At 41.1% G+C, this 19,507-nt stretch overlaps 1 protein-coding gene across 3 annotated transcripts in view; it reads right to left on the minus strand.

Annotated features, from left to right (window-relative positions):
* MAPKAP1 (MAPK associated protein 1) overlaps positions 1-12,747 on the minus strand; it is a 76,259-nt gene extending 63,512 nt beyond the window's left edge. For all 3 annotated transcript variants that reach the window (XM_010721076.1, XM_003211350.2, XM_010721077.3), the window contains exons 1-3: positions 12,424-12,747; positions 8,875-8,964; positions 4,332-4,480 (exon numbers count right to left, since the gene is read on the minus strand). In XM_010721076.1, coding sequence (XP_010719378.1) covers positions 4,332-4,480; positions 8,875-8,964; positions 12,424-12,682 — 498 coding nt within the window. In that variant the 5' untranslated portion in view covers positions 12,683-12,747. The remainder of the gene's footprint in view (positions 1-4,331; positions 4,481-8,874; positions 8,965-12,423) is intronic.
* Between the last annotated feature and the right edge of the window lie 6,760 nt (positions 12,748-19,507).

The raw sequence follows: 19,507 nt of genomic DNA on the forward strand, positions 1-19,507 counted from the left end.
GGCATGAATTGCTCTCAGTGCAGGGCTCAGCCCTACCCAGCCCAGCGTCCCATGTCGGCAGGGCAGGTAAGTGGCATAAGAACCATTCTGGCTTTGACAAATCAAGAACAATCCTGGCATTCCTAATGTAGAGGCGTTCTGTGTAAATACAATCAACTAGTAGCATGACTAATCACGTATTCTGAAAGAAAATCTATATTAGAAAGCGTTAATTTTTCAGTTAAGGATCTCCATCTTCACAGAAGCACGACGGGTGTTGCTCTGCACAGCAGATGTGCAGGCACGATTACAAAAGCCTGGCTTGCTGGGGCCACAGCACCAAGCCACGATGCTCGCTGTCACCAGGGCCAGCACCCCCTACCTGGCTGGGTGACAAATTTTACACCATGTTGCAGCACCCCGAGGGGAAAACGTGACACAGTCGCCTGCTCCCGGCACGGCTCTCAGGTGCCAACCAGCCCCAGAGCAGCTCTGAAAGCAGCTCAGCTGGCAGCAGCCAGCCCCTGTGCCCGTCCTGGTGTGCCCACCTCCCCAGGGCCACGCCAGGCTGGGGCCGTGGGCAGCAGGATGAGGCCCAGCTCACCTAAACACTCTGAAAGCTTAAGAAATAACAACGTGGCAGACGCCTCTATTGCAACAATTTCATGGCGTGCAGGTGGTGTGGAAACCACTAGCACTGGCACGACTAGCAAATGCTTTAAAAAAACTGCAAACATTTCAGAGGAAGAAAATTCTGTGTAGGGGCAAAATATTTAAATAGAAAATAGTTCACACAGATTTTAATCCTGGATTATTCTAAATATTATCCATATTAATTACGGCGTTATTACTTCTTTCCTAAGTTCTTTATCTACTTTCTTTGAGAGAAACTAATTCTGGAGATCACAGAAAACATTTGTTCGTGATTATCCAGAAATGCACGCAAACAGACTGAAACAAGAGCAGCATGCAAAAATGTATTTAAGGACTATCATCCCAAAATGCTGCTAAAAGCTATTAACCAGTACGTGTTAATTGCCACAGCATTCATATTAATTTTCACTTCAGGCCCGACATTGCGGAATATTTCCCTTGATACATTTTAAACAAAGTTTAATTTAAGGAACTGCTTCTATCAACACTTATGAAAATTAACAGCCAAGCAATTAGCACTCATGAATTATCCCTTCCCCCATGCTTGCTACAGCGTCATTTTTGAAACAGTTGCTGTAAGAAAAATTGTTTGATTTTTAACACATCACCAAAATTACCCACAAAGAAACCAACTCACGATGCTGTGCAGAGATACCATTCCTTGCAATAGGATTTTTAGCATCTGTTCAGCCAAACCTCTTTCCATGTCAAGTAAACCTACAAGGGCCCCATAAGGTCAGACAGATAAACTAGAAGAGTTCCTTAGACCTTGATTTTCAGCTAGTATTTGGCCTTGCACATCAACTTTGCCTGGGACTCAAAGACCCCTTCTTTTCTTCCAACTTTCTCCTTTAACTATTTTGCATATCTTTAGCATTTCTTTTTGACTGTCCTTTAGCACTTTGGTGCTTGGCAGCATTCTTCTAGGGATGTAAGAGCAGCCATGTGGTGACAGGCATCTCAAATTGAATTGACAAGACACTTCAGTGATGAGAATTTCTTAAAGGCAGCAGACTTGGAAGAAGAATGGATGTGGAATGGCTTCAAAGATTACTTCAACAGGAATTGTACGCAGAGGCCATAGCAAGAGTTATTCATTCAGGTTCCTGTGAAGCTGAATAATTGATTCTTGCCTGATTTCCTTCTATCCCAGTAACTAAACACATCCTGCTAGTGCTTTTCTTACCAGTAGGAACAGACATACGGTTGAATAGCCTTGACATTAATATAGTACCAAATCTGTATTCTTTCAGATTAATATCTCAGAGAGGTCTCATCACCCTATTTTCCAGCAACTCATGCAAGCCACACTCATGATCTGAAAAGATACACCCTGAATTTCTATTCAATAAAAACACATACTTTTACAACAATTAGCGAAAGGCAGCAAACAATACTACCCTCATTTCCCACATTTAGAAATAAGGGAACAGAGGAATTAAGGTCTTGATTCTGCAACAAAGCTTTATCCCTAAAAATCAACAGTCATCAACCTCTCTTTTTGGGTAAGCTGAATGTTGTGGATCTCACAGCTGTGTCACTGAAACGAGCGATTACGATGCTGCTGGTGTTTCATTTTTGGTGCCTGGCTACAGCTTTCAAGTCTCTCTTACAGTCAGTCCTACTTTCCCAACCTATCAGTCGTCAGCAAGTTGGAACAGTAAGCAACGAAAATAGGATTTTTCAAATCTTGTAAACTGCAACATACCAGAACTTATGTATAAAATGTATGATAATGTAGTTTGCGTGCAGATAAAGAAAACCAATTTGACCACTGATTTCTTAAGCCTTCAAGTAATCTTCTCTGCAATGACAACCTAATAATAAGTAAAGGCTACTTTTCATACAATGTTCTTTGCAAGAGTTTGTGAGGTTTATTAAGCAAGAGGTATATCCCACAAGATTCATTAACCATGCAAGCAGCTGTGGAGGTTAGGTTTACATTAACTTCATAAAGGAAGAACTCGAAGACGCAGGTAAGAATAGTTACTAAGTGCATCTTCTGGCTAAGAACTGAAGTTTTACAAAGCGCACAAAAGCCACAAGTCCGTCCTATAGAACTCTGTGACAAGACTCACCTGAACTCTTGAGCTGATTAGAATGCTTGGAATGGAGTTGCATTTCACAAGCCATATTCTCTACTTTTTTGGTAATTAATGAACTGATCAGAACAGGAAGAAATTAGAGTGCTCTAAAATTTTATTATTTCATAAAATTGCAGAAGTGGTTATGAAAAGAACTCTAAATCTGGCAGAAAACGCCTGCAAGATGTAAGCATTTTAATAAATTGGCTTCGTTGATGTTATGGTGCACAATATTTTCTAATATTTAACTGATTAGCTTAAAATAATACATCAGATGCAGAGGGGGAAGACCCAGGATAAAATGGTTTTATACCACTTCAGGTCAGTTGGGAGCTGAATTACTGTCAGGTAAAACCATTCTGCACACAATTCAGATGAGTACAGAAGCAAACAAAGCTCACACACAACAGCAAACAGCTTTCCTGGAGGTTTCCCAGTGAATCACAGGTGTTACTCAGTCAGCTGAAAACACATTACAATACTCAAATACCCATCTATTAAAAAAACAGACGACCGAAACAAAGGCCTAGCTATAACCTTAAAGATTTCAGAGTCACTGCGATCTCCTGAGTAAATACGTAATTAAGTAGGTTTTCTTAAAGACATGTTTAATTAGGCCCCTGGCCCCTCCTTATCCCTCCTGCCTCTCCCCAATTATGTACTATTTCCCCAGGAGATACGTGGCTCTGCTAATTATGTAAATAAGTCATGTGCTATTCCCTGAAAGAATTGTATCTATCTGAAAAATACTGCTTATCTATTATCAATGAAAAGAAATACAAGACTTGCAGAATTTCATTAAAAATAATGTAAAAATTTGGACGGTTTGATTTTACAGTTCTGAAGACACAACAAAATGGACACACGTAGAGTCAGACACTAACGAGATCCGTGTTTCTTCTCCACCTCAGATGGTAACACATATGGAAGTGCAGAGGATAAATTTCATAAGCACGCTATTGAAAAACTTGGATAAAACAAATAGCACTCTTATAACAAATATAGCTTGTTTTTAGACTAGCAAAGTGTCAATTCAGTTATTTTGGAGACTTCAATAGGTATTCTGATTTCTAAATCACAAGCAAGCTGGTTCATGTCAAACACTACACATCACGATTGAGTAACACTGATGCATTTCATTAATATCTGAAACTAATTTGTGCAATACAATATCCTTCAAACGGAACAATCTCCTGCTAAATATATCGGACAAATATGAAAATTAAGATGTTAATTACAGTCAACTATAATTCATACCAATATGGTAAAAAGTAGTTGGGATTATCAAAGCGGGAAGGAAACACTTAAGTTCTTCAAGTTTCTGAGAAGAACTGCAGCAGGGAGCCCACCTGAGGCGTGGGTGTTAAAGCAACAGGGCTGGGACACCACTGAACTATAAAGAAGTACTTGCCCTTAAAGAAGTACTGATTTGATTTTTACTTCCGCTATGTTTGACTGTTGGAAGTGAATGTAAATATTTGCCAAACTGAGATTTCATGAAGTAACAACTGCAAATTAACGTTTGAATAAGTAAATACAGGCAAGAACTGCTACAGCCCATCACCTTCAGATCAGGGACCACTTGGATATAAGAAAAATGTTGGTTTGACTTACCTTGCCATCAAATTTTGAGTACTCATTGAAGGGGTTATTCAGCTGTAGTGGACACTGCTCAAGTCGCACAGACAGAATCGACTGCTTCCCAGAACAGGGAGATCTTACTCTGAAATTCTTTTTTTCAAATAGTGAGCTCAGCTCCTCTGCTGTAGATCAGAATAGAGATGACAGCATTCGTATTAGGAGATATACAGAGTCTACTGATGGCCACAAAAAGATGGCATTATGTGAGAGAGAGGGAACAATATGAAGTGCATAAAACAAAAAGTGTTCAAATCCAGCACTTCTACAACACAAAGATACAAAAACACAAGAAGTTTGCACAGCACTAACACCTGGCTGAGCAGGAGATGCATTCTTCTCACACCGTGGATCACATCATCACAAGATCCACTTGGGGGAAGATAAAAATAAAGTCCCAGAGTTAAGCAGTTCTGGTCTTTCTGCTTGCCTGTTTTTTCCATGTGAAGAACTACTGCTCCATCTACAACAGAGGATGCAACAGCACTTCAAACTAAGTTTGTAACACTGATATTAGGCTCTCCCATTGCTGTACTTTAATGTCACTACGCTGTCAGCTGGAGGCTGGGACTACATCTAATGAAAAAGAATCATTTCTTTGGATTTTGCTTCTCAAGGTAAGGCTCCTCTTAAAGTGCAAGCAGAGTTCCACACAAAGAATCTGGGCAATTTAACAAACAAAACAGTGAAACTTTCTGAATCAAAAGGTGGTAAAAGTTAATGAGTACTTTGTGGAACCTGTGAGGTCTCATAAAGTCCCTTCTTCTCAAATGAAGGGATTGCACAGTTGAATTACTGGCAATGGTTTAACGCAACAGTTATAGGCATATTTAAAAATAAACAAATATTTTTTTAAATACAGAGCTCCTTGCACTACAAGGACATCACAAAACCAGGACAGAGCCTGGGGTGTTTTAGCATATTAGTACCAACGGGTCTCATCTGCGAGAAACTGTGACTGAATCTGGACAAGCTTTCTCCACATCTGCTCCAGGAACAAAGTGCCCCAAACTCAATCAATCACTACCTGAGAATCAGCACCAGTTCTCCTGCACTGACTCTGCTCTGCATTCACACTTTTGGATTCTCTCACATCTGAAAGATTTACGCGCTGCTCCTCCAAAGGAATGACAAAGCTCCTGAGGCAGACTGACTAGGGACACAATCTGCAGAGAGTTGATTCATTTCTTAAGCTGTGAAATTAAAACATGTCAAATTATAGCTACTCAGAAGCACAGTTTATTTTTAGCAGCCTGAAAATTCAGACAGTGGCAAAGGTGCTAAACACCAATACTAGCAGATACCCAGCAGTCTTGTGAAGAACTTTGATTAATAATAAAAAAAAGATTAAATCCTTCTTAAACGTGCCATCTTGAACACCTTTAGATATTCTCTTTTTGTAACAAGTTTACCTCATTAGGAAAAACAATCTCAATTACAATTATGCTAGAGTATCACTAATTGACAATTCTCAGTCATTTGGAAAGTACTCTGTGCCCTGGAATTCAAAATAATAGCTTTAATGGCTCAAGTGGAAAAGCAAGCATTGTATCTTTAAGTTTTGTCTCTAGGGAAATGTTAAGATGATTTGTTTGCTGTTTCCTTTGTGCAGATGTAGAGAAAGAAAATTTCAAGAATGACTCCACATTTGTTAGAGCGATGCCCATTTTGCTTCGAGTTCTGTACGGGGTTTCACACAAGTCAAATTTCTCAGGTGACTGAAGAGTTCAAAAAACACGTGTTCTATAACACCTACATTTATGGAACTAAACTCAGCTGAGCAGGACACAATTTTCCACTGCTAAAAATCTTTGTAATTTCAAAAAAACATGATTCATGGAAGAACAACTTGAAAACCTAAAGATTTGTGCAAAAAGCCTAAAAGAAGATCGACTCTGAAAAACCATCTTCTCTCATTAAGTGTTTTGTAAAATAATTTCTTACAGACTACAACTGGGAGACCTGCAATTATTCCCTTCAAACTAGGAGAAAACATTTTTTAAAATGCAAAGAGAAAATTCAGAGGAAAAGACCTCATTTTTTACACTGGATAACTTGAATTGTGAAATTCTTAATTCTTAACTGAAGGTAAGCTTTGCTGTTACTTGGTGTCACGGTGTTTTTTTCAGCTCTATGTGATTTCTATCTACATGGCATGGAGGGGAGACGATATTTTCATTTTACTGAAAAAGTACTGCTGCAATAAAGGTGATGTGAATTGGTGGCACAACCAAACAAAAAGACCTCAGCTGTGTTACACTTTACTTCCAGCCAGCAGCTTCTCCTGGGGCACCTCTGTATCTGCAGATCTCCTAACCAGCTCCAAACACAGACAGTTTCTTCTCTCAGTCTTGCAATCACTACAACCTTCTCTCTACCTCATTCCTTTGACAAGGCAAGCAGCCCATTTCACAACAGTGGGCAAACAGACAACAAGTAAGAAATACTCTTATTTCTTATTGCCGTAGAGAAAAATACTTCTCTCTCACACCCTTTTATTCTGGTTAGTATACTTTCATTTCTGTACATAGTAATTAAAAAAAAAAGAAATAACGAAGGATAATCTTTCATCGAATGCCTCAAATTATGGCTATAAATTCACCCCCAGAACAATGGAAATGCTTGCAAGATTTTCCTCTTACAGGAACGCTGCTCTGTGATGGGTTATCTATGGAGATGATGTTATCAGACTAAAGCAGTAGGAACCAGCAACTTCCAGCCTCCTTTTAGCTAGCAGGGTGTCAGCCACAAGCTTGACTTTGTCTAGAGCTCAGATAAACACAGGCAGAAAAGAACAGCCAAATTCCTCCTATGGGGAGCAGTTACACCTTGGTTACTGCTTTCGTACATATTTATCAATGACGCTAAATGCAAGGACCGGAGCGGATATAGGACATAAAGGAAGATGCAGCCGACATATTTCAGGGCTCCTCTTTTTCCTGGTCTTTTTCTACTATGTTGCTCTTCATGCAATTAAGTGAAGAAACTCCAAGAATCCCAGTGACAAAGCCAAGCGTCTGGAGTTTCTACATAATGTATCTTTTATTTAAATTTGATCTGCAGCCAGGAGGGGCTGATCAGTACCAATGTAAAACCCAGCAGAGTTCTGCAGCGTAGGACACCTCCTCGTCACTGGTTGATGAGTCGTGTTTATCTGCAAGGTGGCTCAGAACAGAACATCACAGTGGAGCCCATTCAAATAAAAACACAAACAGAATGCAGAGCAGGAAACTGGAATCTGATTGCAATGTAGTGTAAAGCAATATCAAACAGCATAAGCTAGGGATTAAAAGGAAAAAGAACTCTGTCATCACTGATCAAATGCTAAAAACATATTGAGCAAAGAGCTGGAAGTTATGGTAGATTAAACTTTAAAACATATTGCTCTGCTTACAGAAGTAGAAAGGCAAAAACATTTTAGAATGCATTAATAGAGGTATCAAACATAGCTGAACGCTGCACTAAGGATTAGTGCAACTGTGTTGCTCATGTGAGCAGCCTTGTTCACTCCTCTAAAAGAGGAATTACACAACTGGAGAAGGTTCTGCAAATAACAGCCAGGAAGATGCACAGATTTAGGCAAAAAAATAAAATAAGGAGATTACATGGGGGACTCATTAAGATATACACAAGTTTGAACAAAGTAGGCATGACAAACCACACAGTGGTTTGAATGTGTGTCAAATACAACAGGAATAGATACCAGCCAGAGCTATTTTTCATTCCTAGCATTACAGTTCAAACTGTGTAGAATATCCAAGTCAGAACTACTTCACATTAATAACAAAGCAGCAAACGTTCTTGGAGAAATTAATGACACTGGTTTTTCCCAAGAAAAGGTGAAATAAACTAGGGCAACATTTATTGTTCTTTTTTTTAAATAGATCACATACATACATACAACTTCTCCTTACCCAGAAAAATGATCACAAGTTCTTAGATGTCCATTTCTAAGAAATTCTTAGATTTCTGCACACTAAATGTCTCTGGAAACAGCTGGAAAGCCATAACTTACATGGAGATAACTATCCTGCAGTTTGAATGCAGGCACTTGCCAATCATCTGCCCATACAGCAAAGACAGTACGTCCCGTTACTGAAGCGTGTCACAATAATACTGAGAGCCTTACTACTCCCTTTTCTTGCCCACTGAGACAACAAAAGATAATGACATTACAACAGAAATCCCCAACACTGCATCAATAACTTACATTGCACAGATACTGAACAGCCACTTCACGTATTTCAGACCAACCAAGTAGGTTTTAAACACCTGATCTCTGTTTTGCCCTTGTTAGCAATGTGCAGCGCCCTGTTACAGGTGAAAAGAAATGGGAGGTCTGTGGTCCCCCCACCAACCCACCATGGGTTGTGCAGAGCTGCAGAATGGCAGGCAACGCAATGGTCAGCATTTTCCCCTGTGCTTCAAAAGCTGAAGTGAAAATTATGAACTGAAAATGCTATAACGATCAAAAGCAGAAACAAAAACAGTAGGAAGATAGAAGGTCTTTTATTTTTACCTGAGTAAGAAGTGTTTCTGTCTTTCCACTGCACGTTTTTGCATTTTATTTGATTTTGTCTCTCTTTCCGCAGACGTTCTAGTCTCTGAGCTTGAAAAGAAATATTATAACTATAAGTTTGTCAATGAAAGTTTACTATAAACAAAGACATAATTAACTATCCTTATATGAATAAAGATGTTTTATATTGCATATGTAGGAGAAAAAGTCATAAAATTTTAAAGGTGGCACCCCTGAAAAGCAAATACCAACAAAAACATGAAAATGTTCTTGATTTATAATTGAAATTAGAGGATATAAAACATTAATAGAGATCATAAAGATAGTATTAACATGGAAGAGAATAATAAAATGTGAAAACTTCTGTGATTAATATGACATTTCATTATATAAATCATTAATAACGGTCTTAAAGGAATTTTAATGCACAAATGAACTGAAGTGAATATTACATTACAGGAATAAAATTACTGTTATGAATTACTCTACCCGTTTCAAAAATTAAAGATAAATGAACTCAGACTAGACTATTAAAGTTTTAAATATAAAATCCTTTATCTAAAAATCATGAAAATTATAAAATGTCAAAGCTATATAAATTAGCATAGCTTTTTCTTCAGTATGCTGAAACAGTTTATAGGTAGTAAAATAAATGATTTGTATCTTCACAACATTAGTCAAACCTTAAAATGAATACAATATTTCTTTAGGTATGTTTTGACTCCATCTCCAACACAGGGCCTGAAGAAAAGCCTCGGGTCGGGCGGAGCAGCGCCGCCCACAGGCAGGGCTGTGGGTCACCGCTCCGAGCGCCAGGGGCTCCTGGAGACGCGGCTGGAGCTGGGGCTGCTGCCCAAAGCAACTGCAAGAGCAACCAACGCCACTGCGAGGAGATCGGGCTGGGAAGGAGGACTAAGCGTGCTGATCACGGAAGGAGTTGCTGGAAATATTAGCAATTTTGATGTATGAGCTCATTCGTTCGCTAAAACGCGTTTTTAGAAGGGATTCTGAAATACTAAATTACCCCGACAATTTTTAGATATAATTTGAGATCCTGAGCCATTTCGCCAATTAAAAAAGAGGCTAATAAATATTTTCTATGCCTTCAACTATTATTATTATTACTATTTTTAACATTTAGCCTTTGAACAGAACCATGGACACCAAAGTGATTTTTTCCCCCCGTAACAACTCTCAACCTGGCAACTGATGAAAACAATATTTAAATACTTCCAATACTGTGAAGTCGCAGCAAGCAGTTTAAGGTACAGACACAAAGAGAGACTTCACTGCCTATTTCCCACAGACAAGAGGCCAAGGCATACATGCTTCCGTGCAGCTGTGTGAGAAGCGAGGAAGGTGATACTCCCAGTCATCAGTTCAAATACTGTGTAAAACACTGCTGCAGCGTGGATATTTTATTCCGAAAGAAACCCCTTTATTTCCCCTCTAACCATTATCCAGACTGAGGTTCAAAATCACCGCCTGAAACCCTTTCAGCCTAAGTGAACCATCATAAAATATCCATAAGATTTGCATGCAAAAAAATAGATAAGGAAAACACAGAACAGAAATAAGAACAACGTGTGTTTCCATGGTGTGTGGTAGCCACAGCCACCAGTTCATCAAAGAGGCGGATTCTGACTCACAGGGAGGGTGCTGCCCTGCCCAAGGACGCTGTGGCCCCACGGGGTGCTGGCAGCCCGCCCTGCTGTGCCCCCACAGGAGGATGCGGGAGGTCAGCGTATGAAGTCAGGGTCAGAGCATGCCTGCCACCACACAGCCACTGTCTGCACTAACTCCATCCAGTCCTTCCATCTACGGTTGCTATAAAACAATCCTACAATGTTAATTTCCATTCAACTCCAAATTAGACGGAACTATCAGTATTTACATTAAAAGTTCCAGTTATTAAGTTTTATCCTCACAATCAGGTTAGTTTGAAAGCTTTCTGTGTGAGAAAGGCCACTGACCAGATGTTGCCTCATTAACTACTAGCAGCTACAGGAGCCTTTGTTTCTAGCCAGCAGACAGGGAAATTTGCTTTTCCCTTTACATAACACCGTGCACAGGCCTAGCCCCACCACACTTGTTTTCTTGGGTATGGCTCTGCTACGTCAGCACTGGAACAGAGCCTGGAGCCAGAGACCCCCATGACCCAGCCAGCTCCTGCCGAAAAGGAGGAAAATCTCACTGGCAGAGGATACCTACATTCTCCTACATTCTCCCCAAACACAACGTGCAGTGCCCTAACCCATCTCTTCCACTGCGCACCGCCTTCAAATCCAAGGGATAACTTCAACACTGGGACACACGTAACACTCATCTCCAAATCTGCATACTTGCGTATTGATGAAAAAAGGCAGAACACTGGCTTCCCACTGAACTTCTTAACCTTTATATTAGCATGTGCTACCAACTGAAAACTTTCACGGTTTCTAACCATAACTTAAATACAGATTATTTCCTCATCTACTTGAGAAAAAAAAATAATTTAAAAAATGGAGTAATACTGTAAATCTTGAGACTTTGCTTCTCCTTCCTCATAAACTGTACCTTTACCTGAGCTAAACAAGTCCTCAAGGACAGCGTCAGGCAGTCTGGCACAACAGACTTTACACCGTGCCTCTGAGTCAGTGGCAGGTACATCACCAGCTTATTTCCAAGTATAACTCAATTAAAAGAGACCTGCACTCCGTCTTTCCACAACTTTTGACAACTGGTTTGTAAAAGGTATTGCCAGATATTTACTGCCATTTTACCTTTCAGGCTGAACACAGATGTTTTTTCTGAGCTCTAGGTGGTGTTATACCTTCAGAAATAATTTGGAAAAAATAGGATAGGCTGTAACAGAAAAACAGACCAATATTGACCATCCACATCAGCCTTTTCGTACATATTTGAAATTGTAGTTTTTGTTTGGAGCGTTCCTTGGGTGTAAGTAGAAGACTGAATACACCTACCAATGAATGGGACAGTTGTCTTCTACTCAAGATAAACAGAGCCTGTTTTGAAAAGGTAAACATCCTTAAGCTTCCTAATTTGCTAACTTAAAGCCTAGCTCAAGATTTTTCTTAGATATAAGACTTCAGAAGATAAAAAAATATAGACAGATCATTCACTGCCTCACAAACTCCACTATTCTCTTTCATAACACAGATTTGATGCATCGCTAGGTAGATTTTTCTCAGAAAAGAACCATCCTGTTCAAAAGTTAACACCCCTCCAGACAGTAACAATAGAAATACCAGAGGCTGCTCTGTACTTTGGATTTAGACCTGATGTCTTTACAATTTGTTTTAACGTGTAAAGCTGACTACCTCAACACTCCTCTGCACATGATTAAGTAAAACAGCAATTAAAACTCAGTTGACAGCACACCAAAGTATCTGAATCACAATATGTATTTTACAAAGAGGGCCTGTATATTACAAAAGGGAAAAATTGGCAGATAGCTAACTAGTCATGCTATGATTTGTCCATGCATGTAATACTAACAGAAACTGAGCTTAAAAGGTTAACACTGTTTCAGCTGCAAACATCACTTACCTGTGTTGGATCGTCTTCTAATTCCGAAGTCCCAGCTTGAGGTAATGTCAACTGATTGGGAATATACATAGCCCTGAGTCTCACCATTGCTTCCCTGTGATTCTGAAGCACTATCTCCACATGTTGATGAGGGATTAAACTTCTCTAGGTCAACATCATGATCTATCAGGACCATTTCACACATCCCTGTGTCATCACTGGTCACGTGTGACTGCCGGATGTGAGCAAGTATAATTGTTGGGTTGTCCAGGAAAGCCATTCTGCCCACGAGACCACCACTTCTCTATACTATCTTCTCTCCATCTTGTTTCATGGACACAGGACCTAGAAACACGACATACACAGCATTTAGAAAACAAACGAAGAAACAACCAAATATTGACCAAGAAGGTTCATATTTTGGATGCATAAAATCTGATTCAGTTTCGTACAGCGAATTATTTCAGTTCTGTTCCAATTCCCTGAAGTTACATGGTTTGCTGAGATCCACTTAAAGGACGGTGGTTTCATGGTGGGTCACATCAGCCCGAGTTCTGTTCTTGGTTTTCTGACTATTTCCATTACAGAAAGTAGGCCTGCTGTCCCTGAAGGATTCCTCGCTGTCCTCAAAGCAAGAGGCCCCGAGGCAAATACCTCCCGCCCGCGGGCGGACGTCTCCCTGCCGCACCGCACGTGCCAGAGGCCGGCTGGCCGCGGCGATGTGACCACTAGGCTGCAGACACAGCTGAGTACAGCATGCAGACATTCTAAAAGTGCACTGAGAATGTAGTTTACACATAATTCCTAACACACTGCTTATCAGAAAAGGGCCACGCTTACCTGCGAGCAGAAGGAACTTGCTTAAATAAGCAACTGCCTCAGGCTTCTAAAGGGTCCACAAACTCCCAATCAAAAATTACTGCTGCCCCATCAATGTGTCATATAAATGCTGGCACGTTAATTGTGTATTTATAAGATTGTTAATGGTTAGTTAATGTACCTCCCACACTATTATTGTACTTGAAATGATTTAATGTCTGCTAAGGGAGTTAACAACATGTAACAGCAGATGCGAGATTTTTACCTTTATACTCTGTACCCCGACTTCATGCTATTAGCAGTCAGCGTGCTCAATTACCCAAGCTTCTTTACCATTTTAAACACGCAGTCACTTCTCCAATAAACAGAAACAGTGAAAAATTACCAGAAATTCTGTTTCAAAGTCCAAACTTTAATACAAATGCATTTCCCTTCTTCCTCTTCAGAATTTTCAAAAGGATACATAAAAACTTATTTTCAATAATAATTAAGTACTCATAGAAATTCCAGTTAATGTAAACAGCTATTAAAACAGCAACAACAACAACAGAACAGCACCCAAAATTCAGTTTAGATATTTATGCCATACTTCAGCATTTGCTACCTACACAGCTCTAACTGGTTCCTCCTCTGGAGAGAAGCAAAGTAAATTACACGGCACAGATCTGGTCAGAGAAATGCGGACAACAAAAGACGTCAAAGAAGCAAAGTTCAATTTTGCAAGCTTTTACATGAATACTTTTAAATCTCCATGTAATCAATTTCATCAACATTAGATACCAGATCAATTTTTGGAGCACACGCCTCTCTGCATTCCTCACACCCGCAGCCCGTTGCTCACGGGCAGGAGCTGAAGCGAAAAGAAGTCGGGACTTTCCGAGCACCACAACTTATACATTCTTCAATCACCAACAAAAAGCCAGTGTTATTTTTAACACAGTATCTAAATATTACACTGCTATTAAATAAAATACTTTGCAGGCAGCTGTCAAGCTTACTCTGCGCAAACACTAAAAATGAAAGGAGCAACGTGAAACCTACGCAGCCTTAACAGTATTTCTGTACGATACAGTCTGGTGGAATGATGAGATACAACCGACCAGCAAACCCCTCCCGTGATTCATCACACGGACGGACCCTCATTTCATTCTCCATCTTTATTCTGCGCCTGCTGCGCTCTCTCCACGTTACCGACCTGCCTGCAGGCTCTCCTGCTCAGCCTGTCGCTGTGCAGCCAGGCCTTGGGCAGAGCTGCACTGCCGGGTGCCTCCGAGGGCACGAGGAGCAGCCAGGCAGCTGGGCTGCAGTCTACTACTTTTACCACTTCTACCACGTGTTCCTCTTCTAGTAACCCACTGCTGTATTTACAACATCTATGGACTTTCACAGCAAGCAAAGCACAGCTGTTATGCAGATCAACCTCATTCATAATTCAGTAAATAAGTAAGGCATGACATTTAAACAGCTACCCTGCTTCCATAGGGGACACGAGGTCCCACACAGAGGCCCTGCAGTCACCTCCAGGTGCACGAACCTGAATGTGGGGAGGAAATTTCATTGCCACAATGTATCTATCACCTTTTGGGAGCCCTCCCGCTCGCCTGAGACACTGTATTTTCTGGAGTAAGAGTCAGATTTACTCACTTTCATCTCTCCCCACACAGCAAATGTCTGACTGTCAGCATGAAATAACTGCTAAATGCAAGTTTCTTGACTTCGGGGAAAGCATCGTTACCTTGCACTGAACATCACCACTGCGTTGCAACACGCAGAGCCAGGTCACGGGGAGCCCCTCCCTCCTCCGCTGCCGCGCCGCTGCCCTGGCCGAGCTGCAGGCTGCCCACACACTGCTAGCACAGAACAGACACAGCGACTGCAGCTACGGCACCGGCTCCTGCCTGAGCGCTAAGAGCCGCAGCTCCACGCTGTACTCCGACACGCTGCTGCTGTCATCACGCACACATCGGCCGCGCAGTGCAGGCTCAGCGCAGCGCGTGCCTGATGTATCACAAGCGCACAAACTGGTTCCCAACTGAGACTGGAGAAGAAAACAGACATAGTTACAGCTCAGCCAACTACAGTCCGCTTACTGCCAGCTTCACCCCGCGGCTACTGCTCCTAAAGCTGCAGGCTAACGGCACACTGTGGCACACTGCCACTGACCAAAGCACGGGAAATGCTTTCCTCACAGAAAAGTTCTATGCTCGCGCCTTTCATAATTCCAAATATCACACGTGAGCAAATTTACTTCCTATACCTCTAAATCTACAATAAGTGATAAAAACCGGAGAACGCTGTAAGCAGCAGAAACTCTTCTGCTTCAGAAAACAGCTTTGAAGTTTTACCAACTCAAAGGCAACCTTCAGATCAACTGGCTGAAAGCAGCTGGAAGTTCCACACAACATTCTCCTCCCAGCTCCTGCAAGGAATTGTGTATTAATTAACTGAAAAAGTAAAGAGTAAGAGAAAAAGGATATTTCCTATCTCTAATTCTACAGACCCACAGCTCATATGGAAAAGATGTTTAAACCGACTGTCTGCCTTGGGGAGGTAACAGCCAGTTAAGCTCTGCCATTGGAAACAAAGACATTCCAAACCAAAATGCAACTTGTGGAGGTACAGCGCGGGTCTGACAGTCACCCACGTGCTCCAGAGGAACCTCAGTGTTACACCTCAGCACTCATGGGCTGCCACAGAGACTGAACCACACACCTCCCTGACTGCAGGTCTTTAAAGTGATCTTAAAAACTGATGAAAAAAAATGAGCAGATTAGAATAAAATTGATTTTCCTTACATGCCCCAAGCTGGAATAGGGCAGTGTGAACATACTTCAAAATTTATGATTCAGGTTATATGAAATCATTTCACAGTTAACTTCTGTCTGCAATTGCTACATAAATGGTCCTGGCTATCTACATTTGCAGCAGTACAAATAATCAAAGTCCTTGAATGCCAGACTCCTGTATGTGGAGGATAAAGGAAAGTGAAATGTAATATATGAAAATTCAAGCCTATGTTTCAATAAAAGCTCAAGTGCATTTAAGAATGCATGCTTGCTTAGAGAAGCTGTCATTCATGCTTTGCGTCCTATCATTAAAAAGGAAATAATCATCTGAAGTCATTTAAAGAGGTGCTCTTTCACAAGTGAAATGGGAATTAGAAAGTTATGAGAAAACAATACATTACACAAGTTCTGACAAAATGCATTGTTAGTTTTCCAACCTGAAAAATCAATCTGACGTTAGATATTTATTTCTATATGCATGAACCGCTTGGAACTTGTCTATATTTTTGCTGTCAGACTGGTCAGGCTGGAAGTTATGCTGAATCCAATGTTTCAGTTACAGAGCTTTAGGGAAGGAGAGAGAGAACGTTGGAGTCCATATGGAAAGAATCTACTCTTACCTGTTTGCTTCCTTATCTTGTCAAATCTTCATTTAATTGCAAACAAGTCGATTCTCAGCTAACCTGAGCTATCTCACATCAAGATTTTATGCAAATAAATAAGTATAAAATAATGCAAAGATTATAAATAAGGGCAGACAAATCTGTAACTAGAATCATGCTTGCAAAGAGCATTCTATCAATATAGTGAAATGCTAATCTCCTAATTAACAACCTAATTAGGTAATTATGGCTTTGCAGAGGGATGCCTAAATGAAATATGACAACATGGTCACCTCTTTATATGGCACCTGTGGGCCTTTTCAGCTGTCACTGCAAAGAGTGCAATATCAATTTGAACAGATGACAAAGTGTTGTCATTTTTCATTCTGATATTGCGCTGAATGGTTTGGATAGAAACAGTTTAGAAGAGCTGCATCCTGCCTGTTTTTTTGCCTAATCTAAATATGTGCAAACACTTTGCTTAATTTTTAATGTCTGTGATTATGCTTATTTCTTCATACTGGCTAGCAAGCATTACCTGAACATGCATTACATGTTCAGCATCACACTGTGAGGAACCAACACGTTGGAACCACTACTGCCCAATTTCAGAGCCCGTGCTCAGGAGAATTTATCATCCAGGAAAAAAAAAAAGCATAACAACAACAAGAACAAACAGCTGTTTGAATTCACACTTATGACTATTTATTTTAAAATAACAAACAAATCCAGAATATCTTTTGAACAACACATTGCAATTTCCATTTTATTTTCATTCCTGATGAATACTCTGTTCCAGAAATGAGGACAAGCAGCCCCTGTGCCAGTGATGCTGACCACCTCTGCTTGCAAAGAGAACTGACAAGAAATACTTTCAGCAACGTGCAACACTTTTTCGTGGAACCAAGATTTCTTGCTCGCTTGCCTAAATGATGACTTGTTAATCTTTAACATCCCTGGGATGAGCAAATATAACATCTACTTACAGGCACTTGGGCAGTCTGAGCCTATGCTTTTAGCCAAGTGTTAGATTACAGTTTCCATTCTGGCTCCTTTCACTATAATACTCAATAGCCTAAAAATCCCATAACTGTTTCAAACACTTTAGCAAACTTCAATTTTTAACAACAAAGACTAAAATAGAAAGCTTCAACACTTTCCCAATTTTTGGCCCATATAATACTGAGAGAGACAGAAGGCGGCTTTTTAAGGCCACATTCTACTTCTTTAGACTACTGTGAATGGATGCAGCACTTACTGGACTTTCCTGAGCATGAAAAGCACTCAGTAACAGAATTACTTGTGAGCTGCCTGTGCTTCACTCACACAGCTGCTTTGTAAGGCCTATTTGGAGGCATTGAAGCTGAACTGGACTCAGAGGTGTTAAAGCACATGGAGGTCTGCAGCCCTACAGATAATGCTCCAGGCCCAGGACAAAGACCGGAGCTGCACTGAACCTACAGCAGCCTGCAGGATCCGCTGAGACCGTCAGCAGCAAACATGCCTGCTGCTCCCTGATGTCAGCTGAAACCTGGCAGCAATCTATTGCACAAAACCCACCTGCCTCTACTGGAGCCCATTCAGCAGCCTACTCTCAAAGCTTTTATGCTGCTATGTAACTGTATCACCGCATTCCTAACTGAAGGCAGTATTGCCCCTCCAAGTGTCTGCTACAGTTTCAGATCCAGTTTCAGTTTTCCAGACGCAGCTTTGCAACAAAACAGGGCGTTTCAGTCCCGGAAAATGTGACCTCGGACTACCAAAATGCTAACACCCCCAAGACATCAAGCCTCTGTGACAAACGTAACTGAACACATTCTTATTGGTTCAGTCATAGATGAATCTTCACTTTCTCTGGCTTTCAACTTTTCTTCTGTCAAACTTACGGTCCTTCTCCCTCAAGAGCTCCCAAAACACATTCAAGGAATTTTGTTTTGCTTTTAGAATAATCGATTTAGAAAGGAAACAAGATAGAGATTACTCCCATGTTGTCTTCTATAAGAAAATGAACTTACAGAGAGCAGCTAGGTATCACAGTTTAATGAAGCTTCTCAACACTTTCACAATTAATAATAAAATGCATACGGGGGTCTTTGTGAGTGGTACTGCTCACCAGAAAACCTTCATTTGGTCCCTTCTGACAGAGAACTGATGCTAGCAAAACATAAGACATTAAAGTCACCGCAAGGTGCATCTCAAACAAACGTTACAACAATGAATTACCTGGCACCAAAAGACAACTGGTTACAGCACTGATGCTGCTGAAATGCACACTGTGTTCCCAGGACCAGCGCTGTCTCTGTATCCCAACCTGAGGCATGAGCTCATTGCTCCCTGCCATCCTGGAGAGGACCATAGTGCAGTCTGAGCCCTACACATCCCAGGTGTCTCCATCCCTGCCCTGGGGAGGCGCTGAGCTCCAGTCCTGCCCTACAGCAAGCAGCCTGCTCCCCGTGCTCTTGTCCCCTTGGCTAGAGGGCTTCTCACTGGTGCATGCACTGATCTATTTCTTACAGTCACCAGCAGTTTGGAAACATCAGTGATACAGAAGGAGTAACATACCCCTCGCCCTGCCAAACTGCTTGAACTTCTTTGTTGACCCAAAGGAAAAGCTACGCTAGAAGTCAGGAGTTGAGCGTGCCATGCGTTGCAGCCGGGTGAAACAGACACCGAGCGAACAGGCTGGTTCTCCTTCACCACTTGAATTCTTTCTGTAGAAATCTATACACAAACAGCGATATCATTTGTCCAAATCTAACCCAAATAAAGAGTCCACAAACAGATTTACTCTGAACGTGAAAAAAACAAAACACCACAAGTGGGAGAATTTCATTCCGGCCGTGCACCCCGGCCCGCAGCCCACGCCTGCGTCCGCCCCTCCGGGCGGGCAGAGCCGAG

This window comes from Meleagris gallopavo, chromosome 19 (assembly GCF_000146605.3).
Source record: "Meleagris gallopavo isolate NT-WF06-2002-E0010 breed Aviagen turkey brand Nicholas breeding stock chromosome 19, Turkey_5.1, whole genome shotgun sequence".
In the NCBI taxonomy this organism is placed as follows: domain Eukaryota; kingdom Metazoa; phylum Chordata; class Aves; order Galliformes; family Phasianidae; genus Meleagris; species Meleagris gallopavo.